This window comes from Dipodomys merriami, unplaced genomic scaffold, assembly GCF_024711535.1.
Source record: "Dipodomys merriami isolate MVZ:Mamm:240054 unplaced genomic scaffold, mDipMer1.0.p SCAF_70, whole genome shotgun sequence".
Taxonomy (NCBI): Eukaryota; Metazoa; Chordata; class Mammalia; order Rodentia; family Heteromyidae; genus Dipodomys; species Dipodomys merriami.
Genome location: NW_027206291.1, coordinates 6,828,425 through 6,854,428, shown reverse-complemented (window position 1 = coordinate 6,854,428; position 26,004 = coordinate 6,828,425). Strand labels below are relative to the sequence as shown.

General features: G+C 56.8%; 2 protein-coding genes across 7 annotated transcripts in view; both read left to right on the top strand.

Annotated features, from left to right (window-relative positions):
• Window positions 1–12,454, top strand: part of LOC138817637 (guanine nucleotide exchange factor DBS-like) — an 84,078-nt gene extending 71,624 nt beyond the window's left edge. For 2 of the 5 annotated variants that reach the window (XM_070008124.1, XM_070008123.1), the window contains exons 21-32: window positions 290–415; window positions 779–1,000; window positions 1,224–1,316; window positions 2,225–2,303; window positions 2,405–2,471; window positions 5,763–5,878; window positions 6,695–6,787; window positions 7,980–8,054; window positions 9,560–9,681; window positions 11,302–11,414; window positions 11,630–11,733; window positions 11,826–12,454. In XM_070008124.1, coding sequence (XP_069864225.1) covers window positions 290–415; window positions 779–1,000; window positions 1,224–1,316; window positions 2,225–2,303; window positions 2,405–2,471; window positions 5,763–5,878; window positions 6,695–6,787; window positions 7,980–8,054; window positions 9,560–9,681; window positions 11,302–11,414; window positions 11,630–11,733; window positions 11,826–11,911 — 1,296 coding nt within the window. In that variant the 3' untranslated portion in view covers window positions 11,912–12,454. Of the gene's footprint in view, window positions 1–289; window positions 416–778; window positions 1,001–1,223; window positions 1,317–2,224; window positions 2,304–2,404; window positions 2,472–5,762; window positions 5,879–6,694; window positions 6,788–7,979; window positions 8,055–9,559; window positions 9,682–11,301; window positions 11,419–11,629; window positions 11,734–11,825 lie in introns of those variants that run through there. The other 3 variants (XM_070008125.1, XM_070008126.1, XM_070008128.1) reach the window with 3 other exon arrangements.
• A 3,636-nt stretch (window positions 12,455–16,090) lies between these two features.
• Window positions 16,091–25,737, top strand: LOC138817790 (coagulation factor VII-like). 2 transcript variants are annotated; one of them, XM_070008467.1, is made up of 8 exons: window positions 16,091–16,194; window positions 19,474–19,634; window positions 21,551–21,575; window positions 21,650–21,763; window positions 22,447–22,587; window positions 23,433–23,542; window positions 23,722–23,845; window positions 24,760–25,737. In XM_070008467.1, exons 1-8 carry the CDS (start codon window positions 16,116–16,118, stop codon window positions 25,350–25,352), a joined length of 1,347 nt encoding a protein of 448 aa, XP_069864568.1. In that variant the 5' UTR covers window positions 16,091–16,115; the 3' UTR covers window positions 25,353–25,737. The 2 variants fall into 2 exon arrangements, with proteins under 2 accessions (XP_069864568.1, XP_069864569.1); XM_070008468.1 differs by having other exon boundaries at window positions 16,091–16,218.
• The last annotated feature ends 267 nt before the right edge of the window (window positions 25,738–26,004 follow it).

The following is a 26,004-nucleotide window of genomic DNA, read 5'->3' as shown; positions in this document are numbered from 1 at the left end:
CCTGCCAGCCCACAGCCCAGTGGGAGCGGAGAACAGGGAGGTTCAAGTTTGCCCTGCATGGCAGGAAACAGTCGTGGCTATGTCTTTGGCCCTGGTCATAAGAGGAGGTGGAGGGCCAGGACTCACCCTTGCTGAGCCTTGAGCCGGGCAGTTCACTGGGGAGCTGCGGAGTGTGGTGCTCTGGCCCAGCTCCCGAGGCGCCCATCATGAGGGCAGGCATGGGTCTGTGCTGCTGAGAGCTGTCTCCATGTGTGAACACGTCCTCCGGCCTCCCCACACACACCCTTAGGAGATGCTGAAATACAGCAAGAACTGTGAGGGAGCCGCAGATCTGCAGGAGGCGCTGAGCTCCATCCTGGGCATCCTCAAGGCCGTGAACGACTCCATGCACCTCATCGCCATCACCGGCTATGACGTAAGGGGCCGGGCTGGGATGCCGAGGACGCAGCCCACTGGGTGCTCCTCGCTCCATCTGAGCTCCTAGGCCTTGATGTGAACACACATCACCCTGCGCCTAGGGAAAACCCAGGTTCTGAGCCAGGAGGCCCGGGTGGAACTGAGCAAGCAACCAGATCAACCATGAGGGTGCCAGCTGCATGGGGTGTCTCTGTGGGGGCATGGCCTCTCCAGCCCCAGTATCATCCACTCCCTCAGGTCCTGTCTGTCCCCAATGACCAGCAGGCATCCCCAGAGAGCAGAGGGGTCAGTCTTGGGTTTCTAGAAGATGAAGTGGGGAAGAGCAGTGTGTGTGTGTGTGCTGAGTATCCAAGTATTGCAGGGAAACCTCAGCGACCTGGGTAAGCTGCTCATGCAGGGCTCCTTCAGCGTGTGGACCGACCACAAGAAGGGGCACACCAAGGTAAAGGAGCTGGCCCGGTTCAAGCCCATGCAGAGGCACCTGTTCCTGCACGAGAAGGCCGTGCTCTTCTGCAAGAAGAGGGAGGAGAGCGGCGAGGGCTACGAGAAGGCCCCATCCTACAGCTACAAGCAGTCCTTGAATGTAAGCGCATGTGGCCTGAGCAGTGTGGCTCTGGCCTGCGGTGAAATCCGTGGCCAGACCCTGTTCCAGCAGATGCCAAGGGGCACAGACACCCAGCTCCCCTCTGCGCACATGGGCGTTGAGGGGGTCCTGCCATCTTTCCCTCCCACTCCCCAAATACTTCATCTTTGGATGAGGCGGGAGGTTGATAATGCTATTGCCTGTCTGGTTCTGCTCTTGACAGATGACGGCCGTTGGCATCACAGAGAATGTGAAAGGCGACGCCAAGAAGTTTGAGATCTGGTACAACGCGAGAGAGGAGGTCTACATCATCCAGGTAGGCGCTGGCCTGTGTCCAGATCATCCGGCGGGGCTCAGGCCATCCCACAGGCCAGGGGTCGGGAACTCTCGGGCCTTGCCTAAGTGGCTGAAACTCCATTCAGAACTCTGTGGTTCATTGCTGAGGGGCAGGAGCTGGTCCAAGATGGCCTTGGGGAGCAAGTTCAGACCCAGGTGCTGGGGATGCAGTCCCAGGAGCCACTCTGCGGACCTGGCTCCCTGATGGGGAGGATACAGCTAGCGGGTGGACTCAAGACAGCACCCTTTGCAGGAGCTCTGCCAGGGACTGAGCCACGTCCAGGCAGGGGCTTCTAGTTCTGATTCTAACACATGAGGACTCTCGCCAGCCAAGACACTGCCACAGCAGCGTCACAGTCCCATCCTGTTGTCCAATGCAGCAGCCCCACAGAGCAGAAGCTGGACAGGGCCCCGCTCTGGCCCTGGGCGGCACCAGTGTGGCTGCCAGGCTTGGCTCCTCAGCAGCCCACTGTTAACCTGCAGCACCTAAGGCAGAGAGCCTCTTCTTTCTTGAGACAAAATATTAGTCCCTGGGTATAGCTGGTGCCAGTCGAGCGGCCCCACCATCCACCTGTGGGTTTCACACTTGTCATTGTCCTCACAACCACTCTGAGGTCATCTGTACGCAGAGTTCCCTCCACATGCCTAGCGGCCACAGCCCCTGCAGGCCGCCACTCCCCCTCATGGCCCTCTGCCCCTGATAGCTGCACCATCCATCCCGTACCACAGCAGGGGGGACACACACAGGCCTCCCCCCTCCCCCCCCCCCGCCTCCCACATGCCTGATGTGCTGGTCCATCCAGTGGTCCTAGCATGTCAAGACAAGAGTTAGGTTCACAGGGCCTGAGTTCTAACCCTGTGCTGACGCCAGCTTTCTTTGGGGAACAGGCACCCACTCCTGAAATTAAAGCAGCTTGGGTGAGTGAAATCCGGAAAGTGCTGACCAGCCAACTGCAGGCCTGCAGAGGTGAGGCTGCCTTCCGCTGTGGTTTTCTCTAACACTCATGGGCAAAACACTCAATGTTTTGCATGGGCAAAACACTCAACCCAACGTGTCCCCTCCCACAGAAGCCAGCCAGCACAGGGCCCTGGAGCAGTCCCACAGCCTACCTCTGCCCGCACCAGCCAGTACCAGGTAAGCACCAGATGCATGTCCAGGGCTCAAGGAAGCAGGGCTTCTAATCTGGCATGGTGGCACATGCACTGAAGAGGGCTGAGGCAGGAGGAATACAGGTTCAAGGCCAGCCAGGCTACACAGAAAGTCCTTGTTTCCAAAAAAAGAAGAGCAGGACTTTTGCATGTGCCCTTGAGTTTGCTCCCTATGGTCATGGACCTCATGTGTTGGGGTGAGTTTACCCAGGAACCCATAATATCTGGACCTCACCTGCTGGTTCTCATTCTCAGTTAGTCCCAAAGACACCATCTCTGGTGCTCTGCCTGCAAGCACTGGTCCTGGCTCTTCATGGGTTTCTACTGGTGGATTACCACCTCTCACAGTTGGCACAGGCCAGGGGACCTGGGTCTCGACACTGGGTGATAAATGAACCTAGGACAGGCGCTGGCACTAAACACGGGTGCCTGACTCCAGGTCTGAGGCTAGTACTTGTTCACCCTCAGACATGGCTTCCTGGTAACTTGTCTACCCTGGGTCCTTTGTTATTTTATTTTCCTTTTTCCCTGCCCATTTCTTTAATCAATCCATGGGCCATCGGACAGTTAGTTATTTGTGTATTTACATAATATTTTAAAATTAAGGTGTTGTACAAACAGATTACCATTTAATAAGTTGGGTAATGAGTACAATTCCTTAGACAATGTTGTCCCTTCCTTTGCTTCCCCCCAGTTTCCTCCTCCCATCCTTGGCTAAAAGTTATTTTCCACACCATTTACACTGAATAAGCCTATCTCATGCCTGTAAGCCTAGCTACTCAGGAGGCTGAGATCTGAGAGTTACAGTACACACACACACACACACACACACACACACACACACACACACACACACACACACACACACACACACACACACACACACACACACACACACACTGAATAACATGACAGCATTTGTTCCCCCTCCCTCTCTCCCTTTCTGTGGCCCCGCCCTTCATCCCACTACAACAAAAACATCCCCAAAGCAAAAACAAACATCACCATCACCACCATCACCATTACCACCACCATCACTATCACTACCACCACCACCACCAATAGCAACAAAACACCCATATTTCCATTTCTTGGAGTTCATTTCAATAGATGCCTTTTTTCAGTAGTTTTTTGTGCTGATCCTGGGGCTTGAACTTGAACTCAGGGCCTGGTCACTGTCCCTGAGCTTTTTTGCTCAAGGCTAGTGCTCTACCACTTGAGCTACAGTTCCATTTCTGTCTTCTTTGTGATTAATTGGAGATGAGTCTCACAGGCTAAGAAAGCCCTGGTTGGCTTTGAACCATGACAGTATTTTAAATGTTCAGAGTAATTATACCTTTAGGTTCCACCCCTAAGAGCATCCTTCTTTAGTCTGATGTTTTGTATGTGAATTCCTAGAGTCCTGGATACATTATCATATCTAGTTGTATTTTAGATCTAGCTTCCACATATGAGATAAAACATGCAACATTTGTCTCTCTGAGCCTGGCATACCTCACTTAACATGATTTGTTCTAGGTCCATCTGTTTCCTTGCAAATGATGTAATCTTACTTTTACTAATGGATGGGTAAAATTCCATTGTGTATAGGTACCATATTTTATTGATCCTATCATCTTTTGTAGGGCATCTGGGCTGTTTCTAGAACTTGGCTATTGTAAATAGTGCAGTAGTGAACATGGATGTGCAAGTGTATTTACCATTTTTTGGCTTGTGATGTTCTGGGTAGATGTCTAGGAGTAGTATGGCTGGGTCATAGGAAAGTTCTGTGTTTAGTTTTTTGGGGAACCTCCAAACTGCCATCCAAAGTGGTTATAGTAGTTTACATTCACACTAACAGTGAAATAGAGTTTCTTGTCCCCCACATCCCCCCGAGCATTCATTGTTGTTTGAGTTCATGATGTTGGCCAATCTAACTGGGGCTAGATGGAATCTCAGAGTTGTTTGGATTTGCACTTCCTTTATGGCCAGAGTCAGTAGGCATTTCCTCATGTGTTTATTTGCCAGTTGTTAGTATTATCCCCACCTTTGGCAAAGGCATTGTAGGACTGCAGGCTAGGTCCCAGGGCTGCTGGTCAGACCCCCATCCAAAGTGGGAGAGGGAGTAAATCCACTGGGGGACCTATCCCAGGTTTTGGCACCAAATGTAAGAATCCTTCACAACCATCCCAGGGGACCATGCAGAGGCAGGCAGACACAGGAGAAACATTACTATAAGGTTTATCAGAGGGACCATATTCCTCCAGGAGAGGGAGCACATAGTGTCTGCCCCATCCAGGTGGCAGGTGGTCTGGAGGAGGAAGTGAGGGCAAAAGTGAGGTAGGTGTGTGCAAGGTGGGTCTGGGCAAAGAGGGAGGGTCCAGCTGTATGGCAGGAACTGTAGAGCAGGGAGGAGCTCAGGTCTAGTTGGAGCTGAGGACCAGAGGTCTTACCTCTTCTTCTGAGAAGTCTCTTTAGTTCCCTTGTCCATTTTGTAATTGGTTTATTAGCTTTGGGAAGGGTTAGTTTCTTGAGCTCCTTGTGTTTTTCCGATATTAAGCTTTGTCAGATGTATTGCTGGTGAAGATCTTCTCCCAGTCTTTTGGCTGTCCTTCTAGTTTAGTAACTGTGTCCTTCGCTATGCAGAAACTTTATATTTTGATATAATCCCATTTGTCAAGTGTCTTTCCTATCTGCTGTGCCCCTGAGAATTTTTTCAAAAAGTTTCTGCCTATGACTATGAGTTTTAGTGTTTCTCCTACTCCATCTTGCAGTAATTTCGAAGTTTCAAGTTTCCAGTCTGACACTGAGGTCTTTGATCCTCTTGGAGTTGATTTTAGTGCATGGCAACAAACAGGGATCTGCTTTTAGTTTTCTACATATGGATGTCCAGTTTTCCCAACACCGATTATTGAAGAGGCAGCCTTTTTCCCACCAAATGTTTTGGGCTCCTTTGCATAGGAGTCATTTTAAAACAGACACCTGCTGCTGCCTCCTATTTGATAGGCAGGGACGGGGCTTCCTTCCATGTGGCTATGTCAGTGTCATGGCCACTTTGGGGCAGGCCCACGCAGGCAGTGCAATGGACAGCTTCCGGGTCCATGCAGGCAGGTCCATGGCCATCTCGGGGTGGGTCCGTGCAGGTAGTGCCACAGCCACCTCGGGACAGGTCCACGAAGACAGTGAGATAGGCAGCCTCAGGAGGGTTTCACGCAGGCAGCAAGGTGGACAGTCTCAGGGCGGGACACGGAGGAACTAAACCGCATGTGGTTCCTTTCTTGGCATCCGATGCCACCAGTCCCTGCAGAGGAAGCGGCAGGAGCGCCCGGAGGCCGGAGGACAGGAAGACGGATGCGCTGAGCTTGGAGGGCTATGTGAGCTCGCCGCCGGCCCGGCCCCCCGAGAAGGGCAGAGGTGGGTGACCCCCTGGGGAGGCCGCATCTGTCTGCACCGGGCCACAAGGGCGGCCCTCCCACAGCGCTGTGCACCAGGGCAGGGGCATGCAGCCTCCTAGGGCCCGCCATCCCTCCCTCTACACCACGCATGTTCTGTGCCTCCTCCCTCCCTCCACACATGCTTTCTGCTTCCTGTCCTCCACATCACACATGCTCTCTGCCTCCTGTCCCTTCCCACCACACATGTTTTCTGCCTCCTGTCCCTACACAGCACGCATGCTTTCTGCCTCCTGTCCCTACACACCATGCATGCTCTCTGCCTCCTGTCCTCCACACCACACATGTGCTCTTCCTCCTGTTCTTCCACACCACACAGGCTCTCTGCCTTCTGTCCCTCCGCACCACGCATGCTCTCTGCCTCCTGTCCCTTCCCACCACCCATGCTCCTGTCCCTTCCCACCACCCATGCTCTCTGCCTCCTGTCCTTCCCTCCAACCGCGCATGTTCCTCTGCCTCCTGTCCCTCCACACCATACATGCTCTCTACCTTCTGTCCTTCCCTCCACACCACGCATGCTCTCTGCCTCCTGTCCCTCCATACCACGCATGCTCTCTGCCTTCTGTCCTGTTCCTCCACACCACACCTACTTTCTGCCTCTGTCACTCCTTCCACTCCACACCTCCCATGCTCTCTTCCTCCTCTCCCTCCACACCTCCCATGCTCTCTTCCTCCTCTCCCTCCACACCACACATGCTCTCTTCCTCCACACCACCCATGCCTCCTGTCCCACCCTCCCAAACCACACATTCTTGGCCTTCTGTCTTCTCCCTCCTAGACGAAGCAGTCTCTAGCTCCACCTCTGAGAGCTCAGCGCTTTCCATAAAGCGCTTCACGCTGCAGGGCTTTGGTAACCTCAAAGGTCAGAAAGGTAAAGATGGGGTACTTGAACCACCTCCACTCCCTCCTCGGTACCTTGTGCCATGACCCCCTATGGGGACCAGCTCAGGTGCCCCCACACACACACCACACCATGCTTGCTGAATGATATTCATCTCCACGAGAGTCAAATGCCTAAAGTTATCTTTTAGGGGTGCCTCTTGGAAACACAAAAGGCCAGCTTTGCAAGAGCAGCAGTCAGAAGTTCTCACCTGCTTTTCTGGTTGGAGGCCTCCTCTTTGTCTGTTCTCTCCACCTTTCTTCTTTGCCTGTGGTCCCTTCCCAGCTGCAGTCTCTTTCCTGCAGAGTGTCCTCTGAGCTTTGGGGAACCGCCGCCACCATGGGTGCTTTGCCCAGGCTGCTCAGGCCGCTCTCCACACACTGCTCAGGACCCGGAGGCTGCTCAGGCCACTCTCCACACACCACTCAGGGTCCGGAGGCTGCGCAGGCCACTCTCCACTCATCGCTCAGGGCCCTGGCTGCACAGGCCACTCTCCACACACCACTCAGGACCCAGGAGGCTGCACAGGCCACTCTCCACACACCACTCAGGACCCAGGACGCTGCACAGGCTGCTTTCCACACACCAGGTCCATGAGGTCCCTCAGTGGGGCAGGCCTTGGTTGGAAGAGGGTTTTCTACGATTTATTTTGTACTTCTTTATTCATTATGTACTAAGCTTGAATTCAGCTTGCACTCTGTTTTAGCTCCTTAGTTTTAGCTTTTTCACTCAAGGCTGGTGCTCTACCACTTGAGCCACAGCTCCACTTAAGTGATTCACAAACTTTCTTGCCTGGGCTGACTTCAAATCATGATCTTCAGATCTCAGCCACCTGACTAGCTAGGATTACAGATAGGAGCTACTGGCTCCTGGCTGTGAAATACTTTTTAAGTTAGTCAAAAGCTTGAAGACTCACTGCCGGCACTGTTCTTGTAAAGCTGAGAGGTCCACGAGGCAGCCCCTAAGACGGTGACCGATGGCCAGTGTCATGACCTCCAGTGCCACGTCCACCAACACATCTGCTCTTGGGGGGGGGGTGGGGGGAAGAGGGCTCTTCCCTCCCCTGGGAGGCCCTGGACCATTTCATTCATTCACAAACATTCCACTTGCTACCTCTCCTTGCTTGGCCATTCCTCACACTTGCTCTGTCCTGTTGTATTTTTGCCTCTTCCTCCTCCTGCAGCTTCTCCAACCAGTCCTGACAAAAAAGCTAAGCGACATGAAGTAAAGAGCGACCCGACTCCCTTTGGTTTACGAGGTAGTATGCTGCTGGTCTTGAACATCAGCCAGGCGGACCATGGGCCGTGCTAGTGCCAGGGTGGCAGTCGGGCGAGCTGGGAGTAGTCAGGGTGGCTGGCAGCCTCGTGCCCCGGGCAGGCACTGGGCACTGGGACACCAGGACACCATGCTTGCTGCCCTTTGGAGGCCCAGTACCGCTTGCCGCTGCTGCCCCCTGGTGGGTGTGAGTGCTGCTCACCTGCCCCAGGATACCAGCTGGAGGGTAGGGGGGTCTGCACAGAAGGCTCCCCTCCTCAAGTTCCCCATGACCTCCCATACACAGGAGAACCGTCCCCTCATGCAAGCCGAAGGGGCCCTGCTGCATGCTGGGAGTCAGGCTACTCTGTCTTGTGTTCCAGGGGTCTTCCCAAGTCACCTGCCCCGTCCCCCAGGATTCAGTTCATGGAGCTGGCCTTGTGCTTTCATTCCTGAGCTTTCCTAGCACTTGCAAAGCTGCATCATACCTCAGCCCCAGCAGCCAGCACGCGGGGCTGGAGCCAGGGCCCGGCTGTCTATCCTCTCCCCCTCCCCCCCCCCCCCCCCCCCGTTCCCAGACAAGGCCCCAGCGGTGCTTCAGAGTCACGGCCCACGAGAGACCGTCTCTGAGCCAGGTTGCCCAGCGCCTGTGTACTTTCCTAGCCTGTTGGTGTCTGAGGAGCACCAAGGCCCAGCCCCCCACTTTCCTAGGGAGATAAGAGAGGGTTTTCCAGAGCTGCGTAGTAGAAGCTCTCCATTCTACTGTGGGCCGGCCTCAGCCTGGATGCTGGTAGAGACAGAACCCTCCGGCTGCCCAGTTCCACAGGATGGGGACACAGCCAGGTCCTCATGAACCAGCACCCCCTCCTTCTAGAGAAACGCATGCTTATGGCCATGTTGGATATGCCCAGGTTCACATCTGCCTCCCTGGTGGGCTTGGTGTTGGTGGACAGTTCCCACATGTGGCAACTGCGTGTACCTCCGCCCGAGTGCAGCCACTAGCAGGAACCCGCTTTCTCCACCTCCCCCAAGTGGGAACTGCTGTCACCACCATCTGACACAGCAGGACCGGAGCGAGGCAATGGTGCAGGGTCAGGTCTCTGTTGTCTGTGCCAGGGGGTCGGCAAGAATGCTGGCCCGGTCACAGCTGGCCGGTCCGGGGCCACGTGGTGTTTTTATGAGACTGTTCCTCTGGGCGCCTGGTAGGTGTTGGCCATCATGGCAATGACGGAAGGCGCTGCTCTTCTGCATCAGCTCAGGGCAGGCGTGGGCCCCAGGAGGGGTGCCGTGCTGCGGGGGGCTCCCACAGAGCACATGCTTCCAGCCCGGTCCTCACCGCTGTGCAGTTGGAGCAAGCGTGTGGGACGATTTGGAAGTGGGCAGCCTGGGCTGGGACAACGCCGTCACTGCAGGAGTGAGTGTGAACCGACGGGTGAGGCCCATGGACCGCACTTGAGGAACGGCGACCCTGGCCTTGGCGTGGCCCTCATGGGAACCTGTGTCCCTCAGGCTGGAGCAAAACGTCCCACTCCCTGGAGGGCCCCGAGGACGAGGGCGGCTGGTCCAGTGCCGAGGAGCTTGCCAACTCCTCCGACGCAGAGGAAGATGGCGGCCTTGGGCCCACAAAGCTGGTAAGCGTGTCCTCCCAGAGGAGCTCAGATGCCCCTAGGCCTCTTCTTCGCTCTGTGTCCTCCCCATCCCCATGACCTCCCCATCGTCCATGTCCTCCCTGTCCCGCTGTGTCCTCCCATCCTCCCCATCCTCCCTAGCCCCCGTGTCCTCCCTGTCCCCCCATGTCCTCCCCACCTCCCCATGTCCTCCTCATCCCCTCCTGTTCTCCCCATCCCTGTGTCCTCCCCATCCCCTGTGTCCTCCCATCCCCCCATGCCCTCCCCATATCCCATGTTCTCCCCATCCCCTGTGTCCTCCCCGTGTCCCCCGTGGCTCAGATGTCTTCTCACAAGGATGTGTCACGGGGTCTGCCTCCTCTGATTCCTGTGAGGGAGCCACAGTTCCTCACACTGGTCACTTGGGTTAGTGTCCAGCGTCAAGGCCCTGCAGCACACAGGCCTCCACTAGAGCTGGAGCATGGTATGTCCTTTGCTTAGGGGTGTGCCATGCTTTCACCCACATCCACAAGATGTTCTGGCCTGGCTTACTTTGAGAAGCCACAATGTCCCAAGGACAGACCCGGAAGACATACTTGCAGTGTGGCTCACATACTGCCTTTGTCCTGTTTTCAGTAGTGGGAGAGAAGACCTAGCACACACCAGGACTGGGGTGAATGTGTTCACCAGAGTGAGCGTGCTCACCAGAGTGAGCGTGCTCATGACCCACACCTGCCTGGCTGCAGTGTCCAGGCCAGGCCATGGGTGGCAGGGGCGGGGAGGGGGAGGGAGCATAGTCAGACAGCCGCTCCCAAGGACAGCATGAGCCAGGCTGCGAGACTCAGGGCAGAGGCAGCCTGGGGAGTCGAGGGGGCTGGGAAGGGCCTGGAAGGCCTGGGTGTGCTCCAGTGAGGGTGGCTCTGCCACACGAGGGCCACCGAGCCTGGTGCTGGCCTGGCCCCTGAGCCAGTGCCAGTGAGAAGCAAGGGCTCGTCTTGCTCCCCCCTCCAGCCCCCACCCTGCCTCCCCTTATACCGTGTGCTGGGAGCCTCCACCCCACAGTCCACATCCCACAGCCAAACTTACTCTGCCAGTGTGGGCCAGCCGCTGCCCTGAGCGGGAGGGGCCAAGGAGGCTCAGAGTGTGCATGCATTAGTAAGAGTGTGCATTCGTTAGTGAGAGTGCATGCATTAGTAAGACTGGGTGCATTAGTAAGTATGCATTCGTTAGTAAGAGTGTGTGTGTATTAGTCAGCAAGACCTGCAGCTGAGAAAGAGCACTTCAGGAAGCCGGGTTGGTGCAGAAGTCCTGGGCTTCAGGAGGGCACTGGGAGACCAGTGAGAAGCTTTATGTGGGCAGCCACACTGGTACATCTTTTCATTAACAGGATAGTGATAGCAGAGGTAGCTTTGTCCTGAGACTGGAGAGACGGGGGTCTCCAGTGTGAGCCAGTGGTCTGAGTTGCCCCAGCAGAGCCCTGGTCTGTGTCCTCACTGCTGGACAGTTCAGGTCCACTAGGGTGCACTCACCACTGTCTGGATCTCCATGGGGTGGGTGGTGGGCAGACACTGTGGTTTGCCTGCTGGCCCAGGGGGCAGAAAGTGCCGGCACACTGCATCTCAGCCACATGTGTCCGTGCCTCAGGTGCCGGGGAGATACACGGTGGCAGTGGACCATGAGAAGGGAGGCCCGGACACCCTCGCCATGAGAAGCGGGGACCTGGTGGAGGTGGTGGAGGAGGGCGCCCAGGGGCTCTGGTGAGAGGGTACTCCTGCCTGCCCCGTGCCAAACCTGCCCCTCCCTCCCACACCCCTGCCCGATTCCCTCACACCTGCCCCTCCCTCCTCACACACCTGCCCCCTCCTTCCCCACACACCTGCCCCTCCCTCACATGCCCAGCCTCGTGCCCCACACACACACACCCCCACCAACGATGATGGAGAGGCCTCAGCTCCCTGCTCCCTCATTTCAGGTATGTCCGGGATCTGACCAGCAGCAGGGAGGGCTGGGTGCCGGCCAGCAGCCTGTCCACTCTCCTGGGCAAGTCCAGTTCAGCCCAGTGTCTGAGCAGCTCAGGTGAGCTCCCGGCCCTCACCGCCCTTTCGGGGCAGGGGTGAGGCGTGTGCGTGCCGGGAGAGGGCCGAGGAACTCACCCTGGTTTCCCGCAGAGTCGAGCCCGGGGTCGGCTGTGCTGAGCAACTCGTCCAGCTGCAGCGAGGGCTGCCCTGCGCCCTTCCCTGGCGTCCAGGCGTAGCGAGCCTCCGGGCACCTCTGCCACCCTCGGTAGGCCCGCATGCCAGCGTTGAGGTTTTCTCTTGCTTGGGTTTGCCAAGTTTGGGGAGGGTCCAAAATCAGGAAAACCCAGACAACCCTTGAGCCAAAGGGACCTCGGACCTCAGCACCAGGACCCACCTGGAGCAGAAGCTAGCGCCAGCTCCAGCTCCACTCCGGCTCCGGCTCCAGGAGGCAGACACCCACCAGAGCTTCCACATGGACAGGAAGGGCTGTGGTGATCCGCCCCTCGGCCACGGGCCTTGCCCAATCCGGGGGCCTCCGCTGAGCAGCCTCTCCACAGCTACCTGCTGTCTCTGGTTTGGTGCTCTCCATGGGATGACATCCGCAGGAGGAAGGGTCAGGGGACTCTGGTCTTTTATAGGTTTTTGATTTTTTTACACGGGAATTACTCCATGGCCATTTTTGTGGTACTTTGGCCTCGGCTCTTTACCAAGAATCACTGTGTTTACATGCAATGACAATTTGATATTGTATTTGATATAAAACTATTTTTTGTTACTGGGGTTTACTTGGAAGCACGCTGTTTATTCCGCTCACTGATGTGGGGACATGCTGGGGGCGCCTGGCACGGCGGCCAGGGTACTGCTGCAGCCACACCGCGTCTCCCAGACGAGCGCAGTGGGCCACGGAGTTCCTCGCGCCTGCAGACGGTTCATTTCCACCTGGAAGTTCCGACTCTAATTTAAAATGTTAACCTTCTTTTCTACAACAAAGGTTTTTTTTTTTAAAGCTCTTCATGGAATTAGGGTATTTTTATTGTTTTTAAAGAAAATGTAAAGATGCAGTCTCGGTGAGGCTTCTGGGAGCCGCTGCATCACAGGTGAGCACAGCTCGACCCATGCCTGGCACGCCTGCGTCCCCTCTCGGGAGCCACTTGCCATCTGCAGCAGCACCGCCCGGCACCGCCAGAACCACCGGGCCACACCGCGGCGGGCGGAGTGCAATGCTTCCCCTGGCCTCTGTGTTTGGGAGGCGCACGCTGTGCCTGTTGGGACGGACGGTTCCATGTGTGTAGATATGTCTCGTGTGTACATAGAGCTGGTGTAAAGGATGTATTTATCATCTCATGCTGCTGAATGTCTGTCACTTTACAGTCCCTCTCTGTCCCTTCTGCCACCAGACCACTGTAGCTCTTCCCTCCCTCCCCCTGCCCCCCTGATCCTTCCCCCCTGTCCTTGCCCTGGCCTACAGAGCCGTCCCTGGCCAGGCCTCCAGAGAATGATAATAAAAAGAACGTATTATACAAAGATTTCATCACGTTCCTGCTGGTGCAGATGTTACTTGAAAAATGAGGAACGAAACCTGCCTGCTCTCTGGTTAGACACTGACCCTTTCAACTCAATCACTTTACAATGTCACATTTCCACAGCTACTTGTCGTCTCCCACGTGATGTCCAGAGTCTCCATGGTATGGGTGACCTTGGAGTAAATGTCACCAGTTCCCGCCATCTCTTCCCTCAAAGGCACGGGTCCCCAGTGGCTTGCACACAAGTATGACTTGAGGCAGGATAGCAGAAGGGACCCTAGCACACACAGCTTTGTTCTGTCAGACAGTGGTAATGGCAACAAAAATGTGGAGGTGAGCCAGGTGCTGGTGGCTACTTGTAATCCTAGTGACTAAAGGCTGAGATGTGAGGATCGCAGTTTGAAGCCAGGCTGGGCAGAAAATTTTCTGTCTGTGAGACTCCTGTCTCCAATAAACTACTCAAAAAAGGCCAGAAGTAGTACTATGGCTCAAGTGGTGGAGCATTACTCTTGACGCTCGGGACAGTGCCCAGGCCCTGAGTTCAAGCCCCAGAACCAGCAAAGCAAAAAAGTGAAGGTGCCCAAAGAAATGTAGAGGAACCACGACAGAACAGTAATAATCACAGGGGTGGAGAATGAAGGAGGACATTGGTCCACAGAAGGGAAGGGCATGGGAAACAGCACTAAATGTAGTGAAGAAATGAGTTGGGCTCTGTTTGACTTGTGTGCCAGAGACCTTAGTATATTCAGTGGACCTACTGGAAGAGCACGACGGACTGACAGCTGCTAAGGAAATCCTGAGGAAATGATTCAATGATTGGAAACACAAGGGAAGGATGGCCTATATAAAGAGCTGGTGATAGTGCCATCCCAAAATGGGATGTGGAATCCGGTGCTGCATCACAAGTATGCAGGTGTCTGATAATGAGGCTTGAACTACAGAGCCCGCCCCAGCTCTCAGGAGAAGGGCTTACTATCACTCATAAAAGTGGATCCTTGTTTAGTCATAAAAATAAAATATGTACCCTTTCAGCAACCATAGAACTTAACATGGAATATTTACAAAACAATAAACAAGGTTGTTTTTAAAGGTATGTAGGATTTTTAAATAGTGCTTCTAAGTTTGCTAGAAAGGCAATGTTATTGGGATCCTGATGGCGCTGCAGCTGACCTGGTATCTGTTGGCACACAGCTGAAAACGACAGAAATAGTGAGTTACCATTTAAGGATGCTAAAGAGTTAAAGAGCTAAAACTCAAGGGAAGTTTTTGATGGAATAACTATTACTAACGGAAGAAAATAAACCAAAGAAAAAGATGTCAAAACCAACAACGCTCCTCAGGGCTCAGCAGTCATGTGTGCAGGTTCCAGTGCAGGATCAGTGACTGACTGTGTGTGCAGGTTCCATGACCAAGTGTGCAGGCTCAGTGGCCACATGTGCAGGATCAGTGACCATGTGTGCAGGCTCAGTGACTGTGTACGGGATCAGTGACCGTGTGTGCAGGCTCAGTGACAGTGTGTGCAGGTTCCATGACCAAGTGTGCAGGCTCAGTGGCCACATGTGCAGGATCAGTGACTATGTGTGCAGGCTCAGTGACTGTGTGCGGGATCAGTGACCGTGTGTGCAGGCTCAGTGACCATGTGTGCAGGCTCAGTGACTGTGTGCGGGATCAGTGACCGTGTATGCAGGCTCAGTGACTGAGTGCGGGATCAGTGACTGAGTGTGAAGGATCAGTGACCACGTCTGCAGGATCAGTGACTGCATAGGCAGGCTCAGTGACCGCGTGTGCAGGATGAGTGACAGCGTGTGCAGGATCAGTGACCACGTCTGCAGGATCAGTGACCGCATATGCAGGCTCAGTGACAGTGTGTGCAGGATCAGTGACCGCATGTGCAGGCTCAGTGACCATGTGTGCAGGATCAGTGACAGTGTATGCAGGCTCAGTGACAGTGTGTACAGGATCAGTGACCACATCTGCAGGATCAGTGACCGCATATACAGGCTCAGTGACAGTGTGTGCGGGCTCAGCGGACTGAGTGTGCAGGCTCAGTGACCGCATGTGCAGGCTCAGCAGACTGAGTGTGCAGGATCAGTGACCGCATGTACAGGATCAGTGACCGTGTGTACAGGATCAGTGACTGTGTGTGCAGGCTCAGTGGCTGCGTGTGCAGGATCAGCAGCTGCGTGTGCAGTCTCAGTGACCACGTGTGCAGGCTCAGTGACCACATGTGCAGGCTCAGTGATCGCGTGTGCAGGCTCAGTGACCGCGTGTGCAGGATCAGTGACAGTGTGTTCAGGATCAGTGACAGTGTGTGCAGGATCAGTGACCACATCTGCAGGATCAGTGACTGCATATGCAGGCTCAGTGACTGAGTGTGCAGGATCAGTGACCGCATGTATAGGATCAGTGACTGTGTGTGCAGGCTCAGTGGCCAAATGTGCAGGATCAGTAGCTGCGTGTGCAGTCTCAGTGGCTGTCTCAAGCTCTGTGGCTGTGTGCAGTTTCGGTGGCTGTGTGTGTTCAGGCCTGGTGCTGACTACTGACTCAAGCCTGGAGCTGGACTACTGACTCAAGCCTGGAGCTGACTACTGACTGATCCTGGAGCTGACCACTGACTGGCCCTGGAGCTGACCACTGGCTCCGGCCCTGGAGCTGACCAGTGACTCAGGCCTGGAGCTGACTACTAACTTGGGCCCGGAGCTGGCATTGACTGGTCCTGGAGCTGACCACTGACTCTGGCCCTAGAGCTGAACACTGACTCAGGCCTGGAGCTAACCACTGACTGGCCCTGGAGCTGACCACTGGCTCAGGCCTGAGCTGACCTCTGACCTAGCTGTGGCTATGTCCCAGCCTCCCCCCTTCCCTCCTCTTGACCTTTGCACTCCTGGAATGTCCAAGCAGGAAGCCGCGGCCCAGCATGGCTCTCCGGGCTCAGGCTCGCGGGCTCACCCTGCTCTGCTTTCTGCTCTGGCTTCAGGCATCCCAGGAGACGTCAGGTCTGTCCTCCGCTCTGCGCATGGGTGAGAACGGCAGCAGGCTGTTGGCTCAGGCTCTGGGGTGCCCAGGCCTCCAGCCTCGCCTATGTTCCTGCCACTCCAGTCGGCAGGGTCGTCACCAGGGCTCCCTTGGTTCAGGTCGTGCAAAGGACTGGGCCCTGGCTGCTCCCAAGGGAGAGTCTGGGCTGACAGGGTTCAAAGAACTTTTAGCCATAGGGTGCTGTCTCCCCTGGCCCCCACCCCCTATCAAGTCAGACAGGGAAGCGGGGTGGGCTGCTCGGGTGGAACTGCTTACCCCTCATCTCTGTGTCAATGGCCATGCCCTTGTGCAAAGCTAAGGCCTCAGGAGGGGGGCCGGGGGCATGTTGAAGGCCGGGAGCCCCTCAGACGCAAGATGGGGGGTAGGCCTGGGGCCCGTGTTGAAGGCCAGAAGCCCCTCAGACGCAAGCCGGGCCACATGGTGCCTGCTGGCCGCCACCATCACTGTCATACTCAACTTCAAAACGTGGCAGTGTCACCTTTCCAGCCCCAGACTATGAATTAACCTGGGACCCCGAAGGCTGTGAGGCTGCGTGGCTGGTGGAGCCTCCAGAGCCCAAAAGCTAGCAAGTTAGAGCTGCACTCCTAGAGGGACAGAGCCAGGCAGGACTCTGCGGCTCTTCTTTGTTTTATTCTGTCCTTTTCGAATTCTCTTCAGTCTCTGGATTGCTTTGTGAGGCGATTTTCTGGGTCTCAGCTCTTCTGGTGCAGGCTTGCACGCTTCCAAGGTCCGGGGGTCAGCATCGATCATGTGCCACTGAGGTGGGAGGTTCTGTGGTGTGTGAACCTCTGCTGCCCTCCACACCCTGCTTCTGCTCAGGCAGGCTCTGCCCTGTGAGTCCCAGCGGCTCTCACCAAACCACTGGCTCCCAGGAATGGCGACAAGGGATGATCTCCAGATTAGAAAGAAAACATGTGACCTTCCGAGTGAGATACAGGGTCCCCCCCCTCCCTCCCAGTATGACACAGGATCCTCCCCTTCCTCCCTCCCTGTGTGACACAGGACCCTCCCCCTCCTCCCTCCCTGTGTGACACAGGATCCTGCCCCTCTTCCCTCCCTGTGTGACACAGGATCATCCCCCTCCTCCCTCCCTGCGTGACACAGGACCCTCCCCCTCCTCCCTGTGTGACACAGGGTCCTCTCCCTCCTCCCTGTGTGACACAGGGTCCTCCCCCTCCTCCCTCCCTGTGTGACACAGGGTCCTCCCTCTCCTTCCTCCCTGTGTGACACAGGATCTTCCCCCTCCTCCCTGTGTGACACAGGACTCTCCCCCTCCTCCCTCCCTGTGTGACACAGGACCCTCCCCCTCCTCCCTCCCTGTGTGACACAGTACCCTCCCCATCCTCCCTCCCTGTGTGACACAGGATCCTCCCCCTCCTCCCTATGTGACACAGGGTCCTCTCCCTCCTCCCTGTGTAACACAGGGTCCTCCCCCTCCCTCTCTTTTCACATTCACTTCTCAGCCCACAAAGCACAGCAGCAGGTTGCAGTGCCCCACCAGGGCCGCCTCCACCCCTCCAGGCCCTGAGAGCTCCTTCCAGGAGCCTGCCTCACCGCTGGGGCACTCAGCCCCTCCTGAGACGCAGGGGCCCTGCCTGCTTCCTCTCTAGGGGTCTTTGCTCCCCCAGCCACTCACCTTCCCACCCTTGCTCACCGCCTTGTCCTGTACAGCCCCACACCAGACTGGCCAGTGCACCCTCCCTCGAGGGCATTCCTGGCTCCAATGGCGCCCCACAATGAGAACACCCTCCTCTCCATCGCCACGCACCTGCCTGGTACATAGCCCTCCTATTTATTCGGGTATCCTTAAGAATTCTCAAAAATTACTTCTGTTCAAGCTGGAATTGGGTTTTAGACCTAAGGCCCCAACTCCAGGAGTCCCACACCAAGTCTGGCCACTCACCCTACAAACCAAATAAAGAGAAGTGGTGGAGCAAAAGTAGAAATTTATTCCGAGGCAGCACTGCTGGGCCTCTCTGATGATCTTTGAGGAGCGGGCTTGTGCCTCCGACTGGGGAGCAGGCGAACTGGCGAGGTTTGCATCTACCCTTGGGTGACCCTTCAATCTTTGTCCCAGAGCTGTGGCTGCTGTTTCGAGCCGTGGGTAGGAGGGACAAGTTCTCTGAGGGGGATCTGGCCTGAGTTTCAGCTCTTCTCTAAGGACGTTTTGCCTCTGGCTACAAGATGGTTTTCAGTGGGTCCTGTTTTCATGACTGTGGTTTTTCCTGGAGGTGATGGGGTACCTGGGTGAAGCTGAGGCTCATTCAACACGTCCCTAGGAGGTAAGGGGGCACTCTGGTCACCTCCTAGTCCCCAAAGTCACCAGTGTGCATTGAGAGCCGCCTCCCTCCCGGTGAAGGTGTGAGGAGGATTAGAGGGTTCCGTAGGCTGGCTGTCAGCACCCAGGACCCACAAGCTGGAGCAAGCAGCTCTGATGTCACCAAGCCTGTGGATGGCAGGCTGGGCCTGGCCTTCTGCCCTCCAGACACAGATAGGGCAGAACTGAGGATTTAGTTTCCAGGTCATGCCTGTGAGCTGCTGGGCAGCATCTATGTATCTTCTTTACCCTTGGTACCACTTTCTTAATCTTTGTATCTCATGATAGCATGGGAGGCCACGGTTTGTCAGACTATTATTTCCAACACCTTCCTCCGGGATAAGTGTTTGTAGAGTCTGAGTGCTTCCTTGTGATAATTTCCAAAGTGATGGTAGCCAGGTCAAAAAGAATGTCTGGTCAATTAACTTCATGAACGCATTGCCCTGCACTCACATGAAGGGTGCGGGGTAGCTAGTCATCCATGAAAGGCACGTACACTCAGACGCACATGCAGCAAGGCCTTGGGTTGTACCAGTAGGCCAGGCATACAGAGAACTAGCCCTTAGCAGAGGTGGGGACCCCCGATTCCTACCACCAAAAAAGAGAAAAATGTGGGGAAATAGTTCTGTGGCTGAGACCCTGCAGCCAGGGTAGTTTCCACGAGACCATTTGGCCTGGGTGGATTCTATGGCTGATGAGTACAATCCCACGTGGTGGTTTCCATCACTGAACAGACAGTCCCAAAACAGTACAGTCCCACATGGTCCCACCACTGAATGGACAGTCCCGAAACGGTACAGTCCTGCATGGTGGTTCCCATCACTGAATGGACAGTCCACAGGGTGGTTTCCACCACTGAACGGACAGTCCTAAGTGCTGGTTTCCACGCAGCTGCCATCTTTCACAAGGCTCTCTGTCTCAGTCTTCTTAGCCCAGGAGGAAGCGGACAATGTCTTGCATAGGCATAAGCGCGCCAACCATTTCCTGGAGGAGCTGAGACCCGGCAACCTGGAGAGGGAGTGTAAGGAGGAGCAGTGCTCGTTCGAGGAGGCCCTGGAGATCTTCAAGAGCCCAGAGAGGACAGTGAGTGCCCCTCCAGGACACCCCAGGCCCACCACGCACATAGGGGTGTCTGCCGGCCCACTGCTGTGGCATGTGGGGCACTGGGAGCCCTGGGAGCACACACACAGTCCCCAGGCACAAGTTGCTGCCTGGCCATGGTTCTTCTTTGTGTGCAAGCCTCCTTACCAGGCACACAGCTCCCTCTGCCGCTTCACATGCTAATTTTACATCAGAAAGGTCATTCAAATGCACACACAGTGTGTCCCATGACTTCTGGATGTGCTTCCATTCTCTAGGGAGCCAGGGTCACCCATGAAGGCATCCTAAGGGAAAGAGCAGCCCTAGCAGGGAGGGAGGGAGGGAGCTGTAGGTACAGCCTCTCACCGCCTGGCCCTGGCAGGAGCTTCCGTGAAAAGTGGGAAGAATAAGTAGTGAGCCAGAGTAACTGCACAGCATTGTCTTCTGATTTCTGATTTCTGATTTCACACACACACACACACACACACACACACACACACACACACACACACACACACACACCTTGTTTTGAGACAAGGTCTTAAGGTGAAGCCCAGGCTAGCTCATAGTCCTTCTGCCGTAGCTTCCCGAGTGCTGGGCTCCATGAGGCTGATATATGTAAGACAGGAATCCGTCATAGCTCTTGGTGTCATTGCCAGGGTCTCCTAAAGCCCACGTGTGAGTCATGGCATGTTGCACTCCCAGAAGCCTCACACACACAGGACAGCTCCCACTTGCAAGAAGTCTCACAAGAGCTGCCCTCCTGGACATCCACCCACCCACTCACCAGGAGGTTGGCGGTTTGTTTTCTTTTTTTTTTCTTTTTTTTTTTTGTTTTTTTTGGTCGGTCGTGGGGCTTGAACTCTCGGCCTGGGCGCTGTCCCTCAGCTCTTCAGCTAAAGACGAGCGCTCTACCACTTGAGCTACAGCACCACTTCTGGTTTTCTGGTGGTTTATCGGAGATAGGAGTCTCACGGTCTTTCTTGCCCGGGCTGGCTTTGAACCACAATCCTCAGATCTCAGCCTCCTGAGTAGCTAGGATTACAGGCGTGAGCCACCAGTGCCCGGCTAGGAGTTGGCAGTTTGATGTCGAGGCTGGCTTGAGGTTTCAAGGCTCGCTTGACTCTCCAGCCAAATGGAGAATTTTTTTTTTTTTTGGTCAGTTGTGGGGCTTGAACTCTGGGCCTGGGCCCTATCCCTGTGCTCTTCAGCCCTGTGCTCTACCACTTGAGCCACAGCATCACTTCTGGTTTTTTAGTGGTTTATTGGAGACACGAGTCTCACAGAGTTTCCTGCCCGGGCTGGCTTTGAACCATGATCCTCAGATCTCAGCCTCCTGAGTAGCTAGGATTACAGGTATGAGCCACCGGAGCCCAGCTAACTGGAGAATTTTATACCTTCTGATTATGTGCTAGTTTCCAGAGCACTTTCACGTTTATTTTTTGTTTACCTATTTTTATTATCTTTAAGGAGTTGTACAAAGGAGTTACCATTCAACAAAGCCTTTTATGGATGCAGTGACATCTATCTATTCTGTTTCCACCACAACCATGAGTTTGAAGGTCAATTGGCTCAAAGTCTTTTTATGAGTCAGTTTGCTCTCTGTGGCCTGTAACAGTCTGTGGAGGGCTTTGTCACCTGTCATTCCCACGTGCAGACGAGGTGTGTGCATCCACACGTGCACACACCTGGCAGTTGGGCTTTGTGCCACGTGTCTGCTGGAGGGCAGTTCGGGCTGGCACTTGGCTGCTCTGACTGGAGGAGGGCAGCCTCCGCTGTCCCTGAGAGGGGATGATGAGATGATGAGCCCCTGTCACGCAGAGGAAATCCGCTCCCGAGCTCCGTGACCCTACTCGGGATTCTGCAGATGTTGAAGCCGCCTCTGTGGTGTGTCTCACATGGCTCTTCTTGTTCCTTAGAAGCAGTTCTGGAGTCTCTACACTGGTGAGCAGGAAAAGGGCCATTGGATCCTGCCCCACAGGCCTGCTCTTCAGCACACTAACGCAGCTCACCCACAGACGGGGACCAATGCGCCTCCAATCCGTGCCAGCACGGAGGTTCCTGCATGGACCAGCTCCAGTCCTACATCTGCTTCTGCCTCCCGAACTTCGAGGGCCGAAACTGTGAGACAGGTGAGGCCTGCTCCCGCCAGGCACACCCCAGGCCCAAGGAGCCCTGGCTGGCGGCTGCCCCAAGACTCCGGAGTTTGGACCCGGCCTCTGCGCAAGCTTTACCCTGTGCTAGAACCCTCTGGTTGCCCAGTACACATAGATACCAAAGGGCTCCCTGGGCCGTTACTGCTTCTTGATCCCAGCAGAACAGGAAGTGAAGGGTGAGGAGGGACTGAGGGCCTGGGTAAGTCCTGGTTGTGAGTCCCAGTGCAGGCCTGTCTGCCAAGCCAGCCCCTGACTCCCATCCAACCAGAGCAGGCTGGCAGTCCTTGGGCCCAGGCCCACACTACTCCTCTCCTCATGCAGGGCCAAGGGTCTGGGTTGCACACTGCGGCGGGGGTGGGATGGGGCTGTCCCCACACAGCCGGCCTGCGCACACTGCACACTGCAGGGAGGGGGAGGGGGAGGGGGAAGGGGAGGGAAAGGGGGAGGGGAAGGGGGAGGGGAAGGGAAGGGTCCCCACACAGCCAGCCCACCGCACACTGCGTGGCTACCTAGAGGCAGGTCTCACCCTTCCAGATTGTGCCACAGCACAGGAGATGCCCACAGCAGTGTGCGGCCCCCCTTCGTGGGGGCACTTGGGGGCGGGGACTGGCTCCTGCTGGCCTCACAGAATCTCCCGAGGCTGCCCCTCCCGTCCCCAGACAAGGACTCCCAACTGATCTGCGCCAATGAGAACGGCGGCTGTGAGCAGTACTGCAGCGACCACCCGGGAGCAAAGCGCTCCTGCGGGTGCCACGAGGGGTACGCGCTGCTGCCCGACGGGGTGTCCTGCGCCCCCACAGGTAACTGGCTGGGGGCCGGGGACGCCTTGTGCTCTGGAGGGCGGGCTGCCAGATCTGGGCGGCCACAAGTTAGCTCCTCAGCTTGGAGGCAGAGATGGGTCCTGACAGTTCCCCAGCACCCACCAGGCCCCTTAGGGTGGCCAGGGAGCAACCCAGCACAGTACGCCAGGGCAGCTGAAGCATGGTCTTGGACACCTGTGCACTGTAAAGGTGCTCTCACCACCCACACCTCACCTGGGTCCGCTGCAGGGCGCTGGACACCCAAGATCCCCCACTCTGTGTCCACTGCTGCCGGGTTCTGGACTCTGCATTCCCATTAGTGTGTGCTCCTAAGAAAATGAGGACTTCCACAACCTTGGGCCTGCAGGGCTGCACTCCGAAGCTGGGGAGCCCCAAACTCCATCTCCGCAGAGCACGGGGCTGTGCCTAGCTTGATGTCCACAGCCCAGGGCTTCTCCGGCTCTGGTACACGTGCATTCTGCCTATAGGGTTTCGTGATGCGGGTGGCAGGGCAGGGCGGGTCTTGCACCGATTGCTGTTGGTGCTGTGGATTCACTGCAAAGTGCAGTGGCGTCACCACTGCCCCTGCCTTGCATCTTCCCCAAACAACGCTGTGGCTTCTGACCCTGCCTGTGCCCTCAGCACCTGCCCTAGCGCCTTCCAGGGCCTCCCAGGGCCTTCCAGGGCCTGTCCTGCCCTCAGAACAGAGGCAAGGTGCCCATCTCCTCCGCCCCGCCCTTGGGCCTGAGGGGTGCCAGCCTGGAGCTTCTCAGCATTCGAGTGGTCTGAACGTCTACAGAGGAGCACCCCCACCTCAAAATCCCCTTGTGCTGATGTGTTCACAGTTGACTATCCCTGTGGGAAAGTGCCGATTCTGGAAAAAAGAAATAGCAGTGGCCCCCAAGGTCGAATTGTGGGAGGCAGGGTGTGCCCAAAAGGGGAGTGTCCATGGCAGGTAGGTGCCCCACCTCCTCCACCCCATCCACACCCACTGGGCAGACCCTGATCCAGCCCCGGGACCCTGCCCAGTGGATGGGGTCACGGATTCTGTGGGAGAGTGGTGAGGAGTGGGCTGGGCAAGGCCAGGCCTGCAGCCCAGGACGCACTGGCATGTTCCACGTCCACGTTCCCCAGGCCGCGCTAATCGTGCAGGGGCAGCTGCTGTGTGGGGGTATCCTGCTGACCCCCAGCTGGCTGGTGTCTGCAGCCCACTGCTTCGACAAGATCCACACCTGGAGGAACGTGTCCGTGGTGCTGGGTAGGTTGGCCCGCCCGAACGTGGGCAGCCCTGGGGCCCCACGTCCCTCACCTCCCTGACCATGGACACCCACCTGGGAGGGTCACCTCATCTCCTTGACCACGGATGTCCTGCAAGGGTCATCTCACCTCCGTGACCATGGACACCCACCTGGGAGGACCACCTCACCTCCTTGACCACTAATGTCCACCTGGGAAGGTCACCTGGCTGCATCCTCTCAGCCCTCTCCCACTCAGAAATCTGAAAGCCTTGGGGCTGCTGCACCCCTGCCTGCCCCTGCTGCCCTGCTCCACCTCTGCCCTGCCCACCCTGCAGCACCCCTGCCTGCCCCGCCCACCCCTCTGCCCTGCCCACCCTGCCCCACCCCTGCCTGCCCTTGCCCACCTGTCACACCCCTGATGCCCCTGCCCACCCTGCCACACCTCTGCTCCACTTGTCTCCCTCAAGCTCCCAGCAAGCCATGTGGGCTGGGCCTCTGTCTCGTGGACAGATGGGCAGATTGTGCTGGGAGAAGGTCAGGGACGTGTACCCCTCCAAACCCGGCACAGCTGCCCACGTTCTCCCCCCCTCCTCCCCATATCTCCCCCCCTCCCCCCACACACACTTGCCTAAACACCCAGGCTCTTGGCTTACCTTGCTCACACCCTTTCTCTGGTGTGGGCATGCCCTGCGTGCCTGCCACTGGAGGCTCTGCCTGAGGACCAGACAAGAATGGCTCCAGCCTGTCCCCACGGTCCTGGGACCAGACGAGAACAGCTCCAGCCTGTCCCCATGGTCCTGGGACCAGACAAGAATACCTCCAGCCTGTCCCCATGGTCCGGGCCAGGAGGGCGGATGTTGGGACAGGGGACGTGGCCACCACAGGGCATGTGGCCACTGTGGAAGTCCGGGTGTGACCGGGCTGCTTCCTCCAGGTGAGCATGACCTCAGCGAGGTGGAAGGCACGGAGCAGGTACGGTGGATGGCACAGCTCATCATTCCCAGCAAGTACATCGTCGGCAAGACGGACCATGACATTGCACTGCTGCGCCTGCACAGGCCCGTGGTCCTCAGTGACTACGTGGTGCCCCTCTGCCTGCCCAAGCGGGCCTTCTCTGAGGGCACGCTGGCCAGCATCCGCTTCTCGTGGGTCAGCGGCTGGGGCCAGCTGCTGGACCGCGGGGCCACCACCCTGGAGCTCATGGCCGTGGACGTGCCCCGCATGCTAACCCAGGACTGCCTGGAGCAGTCGCGGCAGACGCCCGAGAGCCCGGCGCTCACCGAGAACATGTTCTGTGCCGGCTACCTGGACGGCAGCAAGGATTCCTGCAAGGGTGACAGCGGCGGCCCGCACGCCACGCTCTACCGTGGCACATGGTACCTGACAGGCGTGGTCAGCTGGGGCGAGGGCTGCGCCGCTGTGGGCCACGTCGGTGTGTACACCAGAGTCTCCCGGTACACAGAGTGGCTGATCAAGCACATGAGCTCCAGGCCCCGTCTGGGCATCATGCGAGCCCCGCTGGATTAGCTCCCTGCACAGAGAGGGGGCAGACACAGCTGCCTGGAGGGGCCTTGGGAGGAGGGGAGCTAGAGAGAGGAGAGAGGCAGAGAGAGGGCAGGAGCTCTGCTTCAGAGACCAAGAAGACATGGCTGCACGTGTGGGAGAGGAGACAACCGCGGGCAGGAAGAGCGCCCGGCCAGCAACACTGCCAGGGCTGCTCCCCACAGCTCATCCTGCCTGTGGGTGCCCTGACTGCCCTGCGGGGAACAGTAGGGATGTGCACACACATGTGCACACGCATGCACACACTCACACACATGCATACTTTCTCTGAAGGCTGTTCCGTGCTTCCATTGCTTCCCCTTCTGTGCAAGTGCGGTACTCTCACTTCAAATAAAGGACAGGCAACACATGCATGCGTTGGTGACACCCCTTTGGGTTTCCTGCAGGAGGATGCTTACAGTGCCAGCTGCTCATGGTCCTCGGGCTGTGCCGCCGTTCTTCTGACTGGACGATGATGAGCAGTGAGGCTCCATGGCTCTGCGTGGCTTGTGGCACTGGCCGGGATGGGGAGCTGCATGGCTCTGTGGCTCCATGTGGCCTGCGTGGTGCTTGTTGGGATTGGGGAGTGTGTGGAAAAGGCTCCATGGCTCTGCGTGGCCTGCATGGTGCTGGCCGG

What these genes read in the sequence shown, in the direction of transcription:
- LOC138817790 (XM_070008468.1), top strand. Translation starts at nt 16,116, where the DNA reads ATGGCTCTCCGGGCTCAGGCTCGCGGGCTCACCCTGCTCTGCTTTCTG. An exon ending in GTTCTGGAGTCTCTACACTG is followed by an intron (nt 21,576 to 21,649) that starts GTGAGCAGGAAA and finishes GCTCACCCACAG; the next exon opens with ACGGGGACCAATGCGCCTCC. An exon ending in GGGCCGAAACTGTGAGACAG is followed by an intron (nt 21,764 to 22,446) that starts GTGAGGCCTGCT and finishes TCCCGTCCCCAG; the next exon opens with ACAAGGACTCCCAACTGATC.